Raw genomic sequence first — 15052 nt, forward strand, 5'->3', positions numbered from 1 at the left:
TCCAAATCGCAGAAGAGCTCTTTGTTCGTATTTATATACCATATCTACTCTTACTACCACTACCACCACATCTCCGATAACGATAATTGAAAGAAAAACTGATTAATCTGATGATTAATTCTAAGAATACATACCGAATATAACTTTTTAGTCATTTCCAGCAAATGTATGAATTAAAGATATTGAGTGTTGAAAATTTGACTGTTTTACAATATTTTGCCCTTATGTAAATATATTTAATTTTTAAATACAAACTCCTCCTCCGATCGTCACTACACCTGCGTCGCACATTTGAGAAGAATTGGTTGAAGGTGCATGCGCATCTGGAGCAACGTGGAGCAGAGATGTTGCTCACACGGCTGCAGTCCGCATTGCAACACGGAGGAGATGATGACGATGTGAGCATCTCTGTTTTTTTTTTATTATTAATTATGCCGTGCATGTACGGCGAGGGCAGAGCAATGCCATTATGTACTGCATGTGCACTGGTGTTTTTTTTTTTTTTTTTTACATGATCACAAAGAAGGCGTGTACTTGAATAATAAATAAATTGGAAGTTAACGTTGCAACCAATAGGATTCTGCCCAGCCTTGATCTTCTCAAATGAAACAACAGGACCAACATTAGGTTAGTAGGCTGAGATCTATGCATGTCATGACACGAGGAGCTGTCGCAATGAATGGAAGTTTGTTTTTGAACTTGGAGGATTTCCTCATGAGGTGCTGCGGGTGACGGATCGCATCTCATACAGGAGTCCCCTGCTGGACCTCTGCCAGGGGGAACAGCATGGTGAGTCTGCAGCAAATTGCGTGTCACGTGCATGTGCGCAAAAACTCCGCCTCTCAGTTTGACTTTTTCACCTCATAACTTGTAGCTGGGAGTGAGAGAACTGTGGATGTATTCCAACTAGGGAACCGTGGTCCTCTTCACTGTGTGATTAATTTTTTTTGCATATCATCTGTGAGATTGAAAATCATAAGACCATCGCTTTTGAATTTGCAGTGATTTGTGTTTTGATGGCTGGGCAACTTGTATTATATTTTTTCTTCAGGAAATTGGGACAGGGCCTATAGGCTTTCCAGTCATGCTCCCTTAGTTATGCACGTGCAGTTGGCAATTCAGCCTTTGTGACTTTGATTTGAATGTAATAATTATAATTAATATGATGTGGTTCATACCTATGTATATATAAAATTGAGACCCATCACAGCCATGAAGTAACAACAAAAGCTTAGTTTATATTTCCCTTGAAATGCAGTATGTAAGGGTAGCCAGCAGATAGAGCTCTACTGAGTAGGTCCAATGCTTTGAGCAGTGAATTATTTTCAAGGTAATTAATTGTCTCAAAGTGATTTATTATTTCAGAAGGTACGGTTTATCGACCGCTACTTACAAGCAATTCGTAATTAACTACTACTAATGACTATGACTCAACCGACATATTAAAGGAAATAATTGGCTTACTGACATCAGTGAGAATTACTGGCAATTCAGTGGTTCAACTATGACACAGATGTGGTCATTCAGCTGCACACACAAAAAAAAAAACCTGGTTGCAAAATAAAATGTTAAAGGTTCTTTGTCCCAGTTGCCCTGTATTTAGCCCATTCCAGTTGACCTCTCGGTAAAGTCAACTGAGATAGGCTCAAAGGGTTCCAGGTAATGAAGGGCAAATGAAGCTTCAAGATGATTCATGAACCCGTTGTTGTGTTTAGTTAGACCTGTAGATGGCACTCTCTGTTCACCGAAGAGCTGAAAGCCCACCAACTTGCCATTTCTTAAAACCCTCACTTTAAACAAACATTGCCATCTAAAGGAGCCAAAGAATACAACAACTGGTTCATGAAGCTTCATTTTGCCCTCACTAGTTCCAGGTAATCCGCAATAGATGAGGGCAAGCACAAAAAAAAAATGGATGGGATGATAGATGTTTTGATCACGTGTATATGAGTAAACATTATGCCTTTACTGGTGATAAACAACTTTGTAGGTCATTGATGGCATTGGAGCTGCTGAAAGACTTTACAGTATAATAGGGGGTGGGGGGTTGCATGAAGGCTTCCGGAGAACTTTTTCTATCGCCTAAAGAAATCATAATAAAACGGTATAACTTGATTATTTAACAACGTTATCCTTGATATTTTTATTTTGTCTTCTACTCGGGGAAATCCCCTTTTCTATCGGCTAAAAAGTTTAATTATACGCATTAATCGCTCATATAGGCCAAAATTCAAAGATGTCAATAGGTCAAAATTACAGTGATATTTTAAACATGCACAAAAGGCGGATTATTGGTGAGAAGACCAATGCGGGCAGTGCAATACGTCATGCGAAATTAAAAGACTTATTAAGAAAGTCAGTAACCCTTATCAAGCCATTCAATTAGTAAATGTACTTAGCCTTGCTGAGCTTCTCAAGGGAAGGGAAATCAGAACCTCTATAAAATTCTGTCCTTGCTCAACCAAGGACTGATATGGACAACTTGAAAACAACGTGATGCAAATATTGACAAAAAGTAATAAGGCGGGATTTTGCCCACAGACAGAGAATGCAACATGCCACACACGCAACCGGCATGATCGCATGAGGGCCAAGGATATGCTGGTGAGGATCAACTACGATCAACAAACCCAATCACACTTTTTGTAGATCACTCTCACCAACCTTTCGTTCAGCATTCCTTCAACCTTCAATATTCCTGGGATCCAAAATTCAACTTTCACATCTACAGGCGTGTGTGACTCCAGACAGCAAACACCAGAAAAGGACAGGCAGCTTCCGGCCAGGATTTCCGGCTCCTCCCGCATATTGCACAGACTTTGTTTGTTCATAAACATTGTGTGCGCACTGGTCCAGAATGATGTCTACACTCAGCTGCTAATACAATAAAAAAAAGCAGACATGTCATTGTTGGAAAGGTCATTCCTTATAAATGAGTTTGATTTCTAAATATGACATTTATCATTTGTTCACTGTGTACTCGTGTCCGTTATGGAAAGAACAGACAGACAGGCACAAAGGTGCTTGATGTTTTGCTTGGATACTGTACAATAGAAAAGAATGAAAGAGAGAAGTGGAGGTTTTTAATTCGAGAATTTTGAGAACTTGTTTTATTTACTGTACATCTCCTCAGGAACTTTGCTCTGAAAGAGTGTTTTAGGAAACCTTTGTGTGTTCATGTTTCTCCGGGGGACCCCTACTGTTTTAGTGTGTAGAATTGTGCGTGTGGCTTAACAGGTTGGGCTCCTCACGTTGATATAGACGGTCACCACCAAGGTTAAATTATGTGGATTGTCCTGGCAAAAAATGTCCCTGTTTGTTTTCAATCATCACTTTGTTTTTTTGCATTCGATACGCTTCTCATCTGTCTCCATGCATGATTTTTTTTCTCGGTATTCTTTCCCTACAATGCAACAGGCTATTTACTTCTGCATGCTTGAGAGTACCTTCAAACGTATTTGCCAATCCAAATAAATATTACTTCACTTACATTCCTTTAGACAATGGACTTTTAGACATTTACTACAGAGTATAATTGGTTCTTATCAAACGTGGACAGCACATGCACACACTGCATAGTCATTGAGTGTGCCAGCAAGTACGCAGGTAACTTTAGGGGATAGTTATCAGTCAATTTTACTGCTTTGACGTCAGCTGTCTGTTTTATTTGACTAATCAAACAAGTTGTAAATGAGAAATCCTTTGTTCCATGGCTGATAATTGATTGTGTTTTCTTTTCATTCTTTTTAAAAATCACAATTTTTTTTGCTATCTGACTCCAATAGCGTGTCGTAAGGTTGGAATTGTTGTTTTCTGTTGGCTCCTGACGGTTTCACAGCTCAGGAACATACAACTAAATGTCGATGTTACTTGCTTCGATCCTATGCGACTTTCTGTATACTGTGGTTTGGTCATGGACCCCGATTTTTTTTTTTTTTTGTCAGAAATACATTTTCAAGTAGTATTTTAAAATCGACTATATAAGGACCGAACTAAATGACTAGCGCGTAAACCTTAGCGCTAGTAATTTGATGAATTTCCATCACCAATGTAAAGGTGTTTGAAAATAATAAGCCTGGCTGCTTTAATTATAGTATTATTGCAGATAATACCTTGAGTGACAAAAACATTTCCCAGAAGAGAGGAGTGTAAGAGGAAAGAAATATTATCTTACTTTGTATTTGACATATAGGGGAAAATGAAATACACAGTTAAATTTTTCCTATGACTACTATTTATAGCAGGAGCAATTACATATGTATATTCTAAGTGTGTTATCCATCTCTAAAGGCCATAGGAATTATTTGGTATTTTGAATATTCCATTCCATTAAAATAATTCATCCATCCATTTTCTGAACCGCTTTCCCTCATGAGGGTCATAGGTGCGCTGGACTGAGTTATATTTAGAACTTACACATTGTCGCCAATGGACGGGCAATGTTGCCACAACAGCAGGGATGGGAACATGAGAGGTGCTGGTTTACAAAACTGCAGTCAGTGTTGCCATCTTAGCAATTTTAGTCATGACTAATGAGTTTAATTCTTAGACACAGTCAACAGAATCATGTTCACATTGTCACACAAGGGCCTGTTCATACATTGCAAAAATTGATTTATTTGTTTTTCGGAGGTCCCGTTGCCTCTGGGAGTTAAGATCAGCGGATGTTGAGAATAATTATCAATTTTGCACGTTAAGCCCTTTGAGACTTGTCTGTGATTTAGGGCTATATGTAAATAAACTTGACTCGACTCACGCACACAGCTAAACATAAGAAAATAATGTAAATGTAAATCCTATCAAAGCTTTTAGTTGGCCAAAAGCTAAGGGAGGGAGGAGCGTGTATGCACTTTTGAAGAATTACACAAAATTTCAATTTGATACACATTATTTTGCAGAATCCAAATTTAGTGGATTTGTGATAGATGAGCCACTGTAAAGATGTCAACATTTTGGATTTTTCCCATATCGGAGTTCAACCAAAAAGGCACGCGAACCAAAGCGCAGGGAAGCAAGTTGTGAAAAGCAAGGGTATTTGAAAATTTCATTTATTAATAGAAGAGCAAGGCACTGAAATGCAGGATTAAGAAATATACCAAATGATAAATTTCCCCAAAAAATTCCACGAGACCCTGGGAACAAAACGCACCACCACAAGTAATTTGCAAAAAGACATGACAATGGTCAGAGGAAGCGAGCAAAGAAAAATGAACCAAACACAAATAGACTGACAAGACAATGAGTCACACTTGGTCACTGTGACAGGACGGCGCTGATAAGTTGACGATAAAGACATAAGAAGCAGACAATAAAGGCAGTAACAGGAGACATAGGAAAACAAAACAAATCTAAATCACAACATAGAAAATATAAATAATTTTTAGACTGTGCAAATTTCAAACTAAAAACCAAAAGATACAAAACACAGATCATGACAGATGAACAGTGACCGCATGGCCAGCTTCATCATGGTGTTATTTGTGAACACACCAAAAAAGGCTGCAAGCAGTAATAATCAAGGATGAATAAGTGAATGATAAATGAGATTGGCTATCATGAATAGCTTTCTTGCTCTTAAATAGGCCTGTTTGTTTTGGATGATGTCTGAGATGCCTTTGGTTTCTTGGATCAAACATGCGTATTTATTTCCCAAATAGTACTATTGGGAGTAGTCATATGATTTTCCTCCCTGCTGGTCAGTGATTGCTGTATGGCAGGGGTGTCCAAACCCTGTCCTGGACGGCCGATCTCTTAAATGTTGTAAATGTCTCCCTTCTTCAACACACCTCATTAAAATGATCAGGATCCTGATCAGCTCCTGATGAGCTGATTATTTGAATCAGAACACAGTAGCTGAGGGGTTAGCAACAACATTCAAAGAGACATTTTTGACCATCTCCCACAGAAAAAAAAAACTGAGAACAAAATAAAATAACACTCCATATAAACGAAATAAGCCTGGGAGAAGTGCTATTTCATCTCTAAAATTAAGATGATTAATTAATCAATCTTTTAAACTACGTATATCTTTGAATGCTACACAAATATTGTGCATTAATTAACCGACAACTGGAGTTTCTGCTAAATATTTACCTCCGGTCATTTTCCATTTGTCCGTTTTCTGAGTCATAGTCTATCCCAGACTGACTTTGGAAAAACAGTCAACTCACATCTTCACCTCTGAGCAAGTTAAAATATTAATATTAAATGATGATGAAATGACATGCACGTATTGGGAAACCAGAGTAAACACGAGTCAGAAAAGTCCGAGGTGAGAGCTGTGAGGACGATACACAAAGCAATGTGCCGCCCAGTCATTTTCCAGAATGTTATAAGTGAAGCCATTATGAGTTTGAAGAAAGCAACCCTCTGTGCAATGCACGATCACGCCGATACACTACAAAGGGTTACCACCTTCAAATGAAATTCACACAAAGCAGGTTGTGTTTAATGATTGACCTTCTCCACACAAAGCAATTTGTTTAAGTGGAAAAAAAACTTTGTAATTCTGATGTCTTCGATCTTGTGTTGACATTCCTTCTGACAGCTATGAATGGATATGTGTATTTTTGTTCTTCTCTTAGATTGCTAGCAAAAGAACACCAAACACTTCAGTTTCCCTGGAAGATCAAACAAATCATGTGTTTAAGATCTTTATCTATGTTCCTTCCAACCCATGATAGAAACTGTTGCCTTAATTTTGGTCTTACTTTTTCTCTTGGGGTTTATTAGTACTTTGTCCATGGACCAAAAGTATCCGTCAGGGGCTCCAGTCTGGTTCGTGAAGGTTACGTTGCCAGTCAGGCATGGTTTAGTTCACCTCTACATACACTTATTTTGAAATTCAGTTTTTGAATGTGTTAAAGTTAATTATTCTATTAAAATGTGTTTGGTTAGACGTGCAATTTAATTTGAAGCATGCTTATAGTTGGAATTTGGGTTGGTTGCCAATGCACAAAACCACAAAACGTTGTGATTGCACATCTGTCATGGAAGCACCAGAAACATTTTATCCTGTTCTGGATTGACGGACTACCACAGCTGCCTGCAAAGTCTCGAGTAAATCAGCCGTGAGAGAATGAGTCCTTTTTTCCCAGTGATGTTTAACTCACTTGTGATTATGTGTATTGCGTCGTGATAGAATTAGCTTTCCTGGACACCAAAGGTTATGAATAAATGAATAGGAGAAATACACTCGTTAAAGAAAGAAACCCCAGAATTGAAATTAACTCAACATTTGGATTACAGAGATTCATTGGCTCCAATTGTGGCATTTACTTGTATCTGGGTAAAACAGATATAAACCAACCAATAACATCATCATGCAGTCCTACTTTGAGAATATGCTGAGATTTCTTCATTCCTCATAGACCTGAAGCAGATAGCATGCACATTTTCCGTGTCTGTCTATCTTTGACACTAATGCCGGAGGCTTGTTTAAAAACAAATAAATATTTTTTTATCTTATCTTTTTATCAATTCTGATTCCCCAAATCAATTCAGTTTGATTCGCAATGACCCAATTCGATTTAATTCACTTTAATTGATTTTTGATTTAGATAAGGGTTTCACATAGTCACGAGTGCAGATTTCCAGAGACACATCGCACCATTGGTGCATTTGGCGTGCATTGCAGTCCATACAGATTTGGTTACTGTGATCAAATCCACCCATTTGTAGCCATCTCAGGGAGTGGTCATTTCTGTCAACTGAAAATAACATCACAGAAGCTCAAGTCTCAGGTCATTACCAATCACCAGCTCAGCTTCAGATAAGAGATTAGCTGCAACTGGTCATTACCTGAGCAACTGTGACTGTCATTTTCAGTCAACAGGAAGTGGAAAAATGGCCGCCCCATGAGGTGGATTTTGCCATTTAATTCATATTCCACAAACACAACATTTATTAGAATATTGTGTTTGGACTGGTGGGGAAGCATGAAACATATTACAACTGTAATAAAAATATTGGTGTTGACACCCCCTTTTAAATCTGTCATCAATACAAATAACCTGTGGCAACGTATCAAGGGGTCTAATAATACCGCATGCATGTGATAATGGCAGAAATAAAATATGGATATCAAAGGGGAAGCCATGGCCACCCCTGGCCACCGCGTAGCTCCGCCCCTGTTCCCCCCCTCAGTTTCAAATTAGCGGTACACATTGGAGCCAGAGAGATCTGATTTTTATTTTATTTTTATTAATTTTTATTTTAGTTCTACCCATATTACTGACAGTCTGAAAAAAAGTGTTTGTTTGAAAATACCTTTCCTTAAAGTCACAATAATACATGTACTATACTAAATACATAAATAAAATCAAATAATATAAACAACAAATCAAGCAGGAGGTATGCTAATTGTGCTGATCTCAGATGGGAGTGTCAAAACCCACCTCAGTGAGCCAAAGTCCCGCCTCACAAGTAAGTCTCCTCCGGCTGGGATTTGAGACTATAAAATGAAGGAAACAGTCAGGACTGAGTTTGATTTCGAACTAATCTGACGTTTTAAAGCAGGTCAAATGCTCTGATCGCTGCTCACACAGTGAGACGTCGCTGTTGCCTGTCGGTTTCCTCTCAATTCCAAGCACCAAGCTTTCACCCGTGCTGCACGGAGCTCACCATGGCTGGGGACGGCTCCGACCAGCGGGCGCTGCAGTATGAACAAACTCTGGTGAGTCGGAGTGCAATGCTTTCCACCGATCTCCTGCTCGCCGGTAACAAACACGAATGTCACTTTCTGCACGATCGTTGAGTTGAGCCGAACTTCACCGAACACACCACCGATTCCAGCGGATCACATCAACATTTATATGAAGGCGGTTTCAAAACGCATGTAAAGTAGCGACGTCAAAATATAACTTTTTCTATGCAATTTGTTACTGGCGTCTGCATGTCGCAGCTGCTGAAAATGAATGGACGGATTGAAACTAAAAAAAAGTTGCAATGTTTTCTTATGGTTTATTCGTACGCTTACGTTTGGCATGTGACGTTTTGGTAGACTAAAATAATAGACAGAAACACGAAAAGCATTGCAGTGCACGTAACGAGCTAAATGCATAACATCTGGATTTGACTCCTTCACATGATATTGATAAAGATCTCATATCATATTGGAAAGATAACGTCCAAGGCCAAATTTGCACTCTAACAACTGTCTTGAAAAAAAATCAATCCTTACCACAAGCCTTATTTATATGGTGGGTACAAAAGTTAATGTAGTGCTTCAGAACCTGTTAAATTTTATTTAACTTTTACTTTAACAGTTAAAGTATAACACATATTTCTGTGTGTGTGTATTTTTTTTTCAAAGAAAATATTTATTTGAATTAATTAATTCCAGGTTAAAATTATCTTATCCCAAACATTTCCACTGTGGTCTGCAGTGTTGTATATATTTTGGGGTAGCAGTATTTTGCATTAGTAATCTTATTTTAGTGTTGCCAATATTTACTGAAATTTTGAATAAAAATATTTATCAGTTTATCATGCTATCTTTTTATATTTCACCTGCAACATTTGTGGTCTCACTTAGGATATAAAAATTGGTCCCCCAGAATGCTAGAGGATGGAGTTTGAGTCAAACCCATTGTGTGCAAGTGTGCACTTGCACTTAAATGTCCCATAGAGATTTTACTGACAAAACCTCTGACAGGCTTGAAAAATCTTCTATGTCAGTAGACTTGTTTTATGGGCCAACAGTGGCCATTGAGCAATTGAAAGCCAAGCCTTTAGAAAGACACTACTGTAACACATTTATTGCCTCAGTTTTCTTTTCTTAAACAACTTCCCCTGCAGAAAGCCCTTTAAACACGCACGTACGTACGCACGCACGCACGCACACCCACGCACACACCCACACACACACACAGTGTGTCATTTAATCTGTATTTGTGTGTTTGAGAGATTACACAATGTGCTACCTGCTGATTCAGCAGTGGACGCTCCGTCACCCTGCAGGGTCTCATGCTCTGACCAGAGAAACGTGCACAAGCAGCTTTTGCTAAAGAAAAGTCCCCCTGCACCTCCTCTTTGTTTAATGTTCATCACCCTGCTGATAATTTGAGGATAAGCAAAGCATCAAAATCGAAACAAATACATAACTCCACTGCCAGAATAAACTCTAATAGTGTAAATGGGCTCTCTCTAGGCCTGTCATCAGCTCCCTGTTGGTTGTAGTAACATTGTTTCTTTGTATGAAACTGGCAATTGTGCTGGTTTCTTGTGGGCAGCTGAGTCAAAGAATTCACTGTAATTGGACTGCAAGAAGTACTTTATGGCTGCCTACTGAGATGTCTGTATTGACAATTTATTGAAGGCTGAAGTAGTTAGTGCTCAAATGTGGGGGATCTTAGTGTTGTAGCAATTCATTTTTTGAATAACTAGAGGTTGATGTTGAAGTCTTTAATTACCAATTAATCTGAATTCTCCATTTGCTACGTTTACATGGACAACATTTCTTTAATCCAATCAGAGTTTGGATTAAAATTGCGATCGGATGCACTTTTTTATGGACACTAAAAATATTGATAAGACTTGCACGTTCATGCATCACACTTCCGATCAGAGAAAATCACTTTGACATGCGGGGATTGACCAAATACACTGGAAATAGTAGTAGAAGAAGAAGCCGTAGCGAATTCTGTCAACAAAACACCCCTCTGTCCATTTCTACTTTAAACATTAGCATTAGTTTTCTGTTAACACTTCCTAATGAAACTGCACCTTTGCATTTGTGATTGTTGACGTACTGTAAACGTAGCGACTGAACAAAGCAATCATGGCCTATTCTATATTTTGTGGATCATTGACTGGTCAAGTGTGCTCCAGTGTACAAAGTCAGCTCCAGAAAGGAATAGCTGAAAGAATACGGTGTTAAAGATGATCTTAGTCCTAGCAAACACAGTTTGGACGAACTTGACCCAAAAGTGAAGCTGGGGGTCTTTCAGTGTCAATGACCTTTAACCACATAAATGTTCTTTGGGCTGAATGGAAAAAAAATCTCTTTGGAAAACAAGTTGATAAATGAGCATTGCAGCCCCATTTTGATAATTAGATGTGAGGTGTCATAAATTGGCAAATCCTTGGTTTATGTCAACCCTTAATCCAGCATCTGTACCCTAAATATGTGACAGCAGGAAAAAGCTCTGATAATGTTGTCATATGTAGATTAAGCTTTACCTTGACACGTGACGTTCAGCCTGGAGGCTTGGCATGAGTTAAAAGGTTCTGGACTTTAAGCACTTTGAAATTATACAATAGCTGGGAATCACATTGCCTTGTCAATCATTGATACAGCATGGGAACAATGTGTAACCTACTGTTGCTTAAAAATAGTAAAATAGCAGGAGGTGGTGGTAATACCTTTAAATGACATGCTTGTAAAGATTTGCATGCAACAGAGCTGGTTAGTAGTCACTTCTGAGATTTTATTTCGTACTCGAGACAATTGGAGGAGTGTTGGGTTTTGAGCTGGAAGTTTATCAATTAAGGAATATTAATAGGAATAACAAAAGTGGTGGAGGAGTAGCGATATGTAGGAATAAAACTGTCTTTAAACTCTGGGCTACATTAATTGACTTAAGTCTGCTTAGCTCAGAACCCCATTGGGTTTATATTCCATGAACATTTCTTTAATGCATTCAAGACCAAAGACAATCAGTGATTTATAAACCAATGGTGTAATTCTATCCTACACCTGACTGGGAGCCAGAGTAAAACCTTTAGGACTGGAGTAATACATTCTGATCTCTTTGTTCTGGTCAGAACCAGAGCTGCAGAATTCTCAATGAACTGTAGCTGTTTTGATGCTCTTCTGAGGGAGTCCAGTCAGAAGACTGTTACTAGAACAAGTCTACTGAAGATAAAAGCATGGATAAAGAATTCTTTATGCTGTGACAGACTACTATTTTAACTTTTTTTTTTTTTTTAATTCTTATTTCATACCTATTTCCTTACAGAAGTTACTAGCTCTGAAACAGTACAACAGTCCAATAAAAATATACGGCAAAGAGCAATAGAAAATTAATAATTAATAAGCATTGTACGTGCGTGCTTACCCATTTGTCTTGAAAGGTTTCAATGGCATTTCGCAAATTTGATGTTCTCTGAAAGTCTGCCATTCATTATTGACTTTCTTTTCTTTATTTAGTTATTGATATTTATTTATCTGTGGAAGAATGTCAGGTCGACAAGTACTTGACCCATTCTTTTGATGCCAGTAAAAAAAGGCTGTTTACGCAATATTTGTTCAAGAGCTAAACTGAGAACATGCTGCTGGCTCTAAGCATAGATAAGCAGCAAAAGCTTCCAACATTTTCCCCAGGTAAAAAGGATGCCCTTGGTTGTTTTTGTTTGCCAAAATGATCAATTCACCTCAATGTTTGCCCTGAGCAATTGTCGTGTGAATAAATGACAGGTTTCAATTGTAGATGTTTACAAACAAACCAAAAAAGAAAACATTTGCTTGAAGTAACAAACGTTTAGCACAAGGGTGAGCAATTAATTGAGCCAACCGACATGCGAATCTCAACGAGTTTGTAGTTAGAAAAAAAAATCCTGCATGTAAATTAGGAAATAGGCATTTTAAATAAAATTAACTACCAAATCATATAAGTAATTGAGTCTCCCAAATATAGAATTAAATGGAAAAGCAGAATCATTCACAAGTGATGCATGTCGTTCGCTCGCAGGTGTAAATAGCCCATCCCCAATTTGCAGGCTTGCTCTGTCATTTACCCAAGATTTACAAATCTGTGACAGAATGCGCCAGTTCAGCTCCGCAGGATCCTGATAGTGAACGTGTTCATTTGAATCAGGTGTCTTGGAGGAGGGCATTATCTAAAACATTTGAGACCGCTAGTTTAAATTAAAACATTTGCGAAATTCACTGAAACTGATTTACTGTTCTCAATTTCTGGAGCTCTGTGTTAACTGGAGTCGTTTGGACGTTATCAACTGCATCTGTCAAAAACACTGAAAGAAAGTCAGGGTAACCTTGAAGAGGTGGCATGCCCTTGAAAGTTGTCGTCTAAGCGGATGTACAGTTTATAATCTACTGTTTGTATTGAATTGGGAACTGTGTTTGTTGATAACACATTTTTGATCATATGATCTCGTTTACATATCAACTGCAGATCCAGACAGGAATGGATGGTAATTTATATAAAAAAATTTAATTAAAAAAAGAAAAAGTCCTCATTTTGCATCAATAATTTCTCAGCTTTTACTGATTCTAATTCACTTCTGACTTTTAAACTTGCCAGGTTCAAACCAATTAGTTATTAATACAACGTTCTTGGAAGTATTAATACTTTTCTTTGTAACTATATTTAAAGTTGCAGTAGACCTCATAGTATTTATTGCATTGACAAAGATTTTCTATTTCCAGTTTTAGGGCAAACAAACAAAAATGGAATACCAAATGATGTAATCTACAAAAAACAAATTTTTGAGCTAAAAGGATTTCATCACCATCAACTCATGCAGATATTTGTCACAACAAAAGGGGATGTGGTGTTAAACAGAATCTTGTGATGGCATTGCGAAATCATTTCATTTTTTTTTCCAAATAATAATTCTTTATTTTCTTAAGCATTTCCTTAATCTTTCTGTAACTCATCAAAAAGCATTAAATATTTGAACAGATGTGTAGACTTTTTATATTATCTGTCCATCTACCCACCGACAGTATTTTATTGTATGACTGAAGTGTTTTTTAGTACTTTTTGATTGTGATTTAATCAAGGACTCCTGATCACATGGTCAGATAGAAAGTGATATTGTTTCTATATTTAACTTACCAAAAGTTTCATTTATCAGCTAGTTTTGGATACAATAATATTGATGTTTTAAAACATGATAGCATTTGAAATATTAAATGTGCATAAAATGTCAAAGGGAATTTTTTTTATTTTAACTTGACTTTTTTTTTTTTAATGAATGCCATAACGAAGTTAAAATTTTTAACCCAAATGAGTCTATAAAAAGATTTATATGACAGTCGGTTCCGTTTTCTTCCAACAAGGACACACTTTGTTTGAAAGTCTCCCCGTTGGGTCTCAGTTTAGTGTGCGTGTGACTAGACTGTTAACCTCTTTGTTTTGGATAGATCCACTCTTCTCTTCTCTTTCTTTTTTGAATGTTCTGTTGATTTGCTTTAGTGTAGTCACAATTGAATGTTTATTTAATCTTTTTTCATTGTGTACACTAACATCTATATGAGTAAAGCAGTATTGTATTTTCTGTTTTATAGCGTTAGCCTTATATTCAAAGATATTTAACTTGATTTAACTCATTTTAAAAAACATTTAACTTGATTTTCTCTAAACGTTTAACAGTTAATCTCTCTGTAAATATGTTATATAACTTATTTTAGAATGCAAGCGTTTGCTTTGTATGCACTGCTGAGATGCCTTTGAGCAAAAGTGCTAAAAAAAGTGTTGTGTAGTCCAAAAACAACCCTGTCCTTCTTAAGATCTGCAACAAGCCATTTGTCATGCAAGCTCAAACTGTTCGCTTAGACCTCTCTCAATGTGCTTTTAGATGTTCAATGATTTCCCAATTGGCACATGTGTGTGTGTGTATAATATACACATTATAATAATGTGTGTACAATGGATATAAAAAATCTACACACCCATGTTAAAATGCCAGGATTTTGTGATGTAGGAAATTGAGACAGAGACAAATAATTCCAAAATCTTTTCTACCACTCTGGCGTATGATATTTACAAATCAATAGAATGAAAAAACAGAGTTGAAACAACATTTTAGGACAGTATATTGATTGCATTTATGCCCTCAAAACCCAATATTCGTTTACGTTTTTTCCTTTGCTGCAGCAATCATTTGATTGGTGTGCTGTGAAAAATTGCCAAGTTTATTTTTATTTATTTATTATTATTTTTTTTTTACAATGCTTCACTTCAGTCGCGTTGAGCTGTGTTGCTCGTTGTGCATCAGGCCCTAGGCAAGAAGAAACAAACCACACTAGTTTTTAAAATAAACTTGTAAAACCTGATCTGATACACTAAATAACATATTCGCAAAG

At 37.3% G+C, this 15052-nt stretch overlaps 1 protein-coding gene and 1 long non-coding RNA gene across 7 annotated transcripts in view; both read left to right on the forward strand.

Moving 5' to 3' along the window:
• Nucleotides 1-270: 270 nt before the first annotated feature.
• Nucleotides 271-3388, forward strand: LOC125972657 (uncharacterized). 2 transcript variants are annotated; one of them, XR_011087052.1, is made up of 5 exons: nt 271-398; nt 527-627; nt 706-789; nt 2542-2604; nt 2676-3388. It is a non-coding gene; the product is annotated as an uncharacterized lncRNA (long non-coding RNA). The 2 variants fall into 2 exon arrangements; XR_011087053.1 differs by having other exon boundaries at nt 285-398; nt 577-627.
• A 5028-nt stretch (nt 3389-8416) lies between these two features.
• The window catches only part of clcn2c (chloride channel 2c), a 61893-nt gene continuing 55257 nt past the window's right edge, over nt 8417-15052 (forward strand). For all 5 annotated transcript variants that reach the window (XM_049724868.1, XM_049724870.1, XM_049724872.1 and 2 more), the window contains exon 1: nt 8417-8674. In XM_049724868.1, coding sequence (XP_049580825.1) covers nt 8624-8674 — 51 coding nt within the window. In that variant the 5' untranslated portion in view covers nt 8417-8623. The remainder of the gene's footprint in view (nt 8675-15052) is intronic.

Source organism: Syngnathus scovelli, chromosome 7 (genome assembly GCF_024217435.2).
Source record: "Syngnathus scovelli strain Florida chromosome 7, RoL_Ssco_1.2, whole genome shotgun sequence".
In the NCBI taxonomy this organism is placed as follows: Eukaryota; Metazoa; Chordata; class Actinopteri; order Syngnathiformes; family Syngnathidae; genus Syngnathus; species Syngnathus scovelli.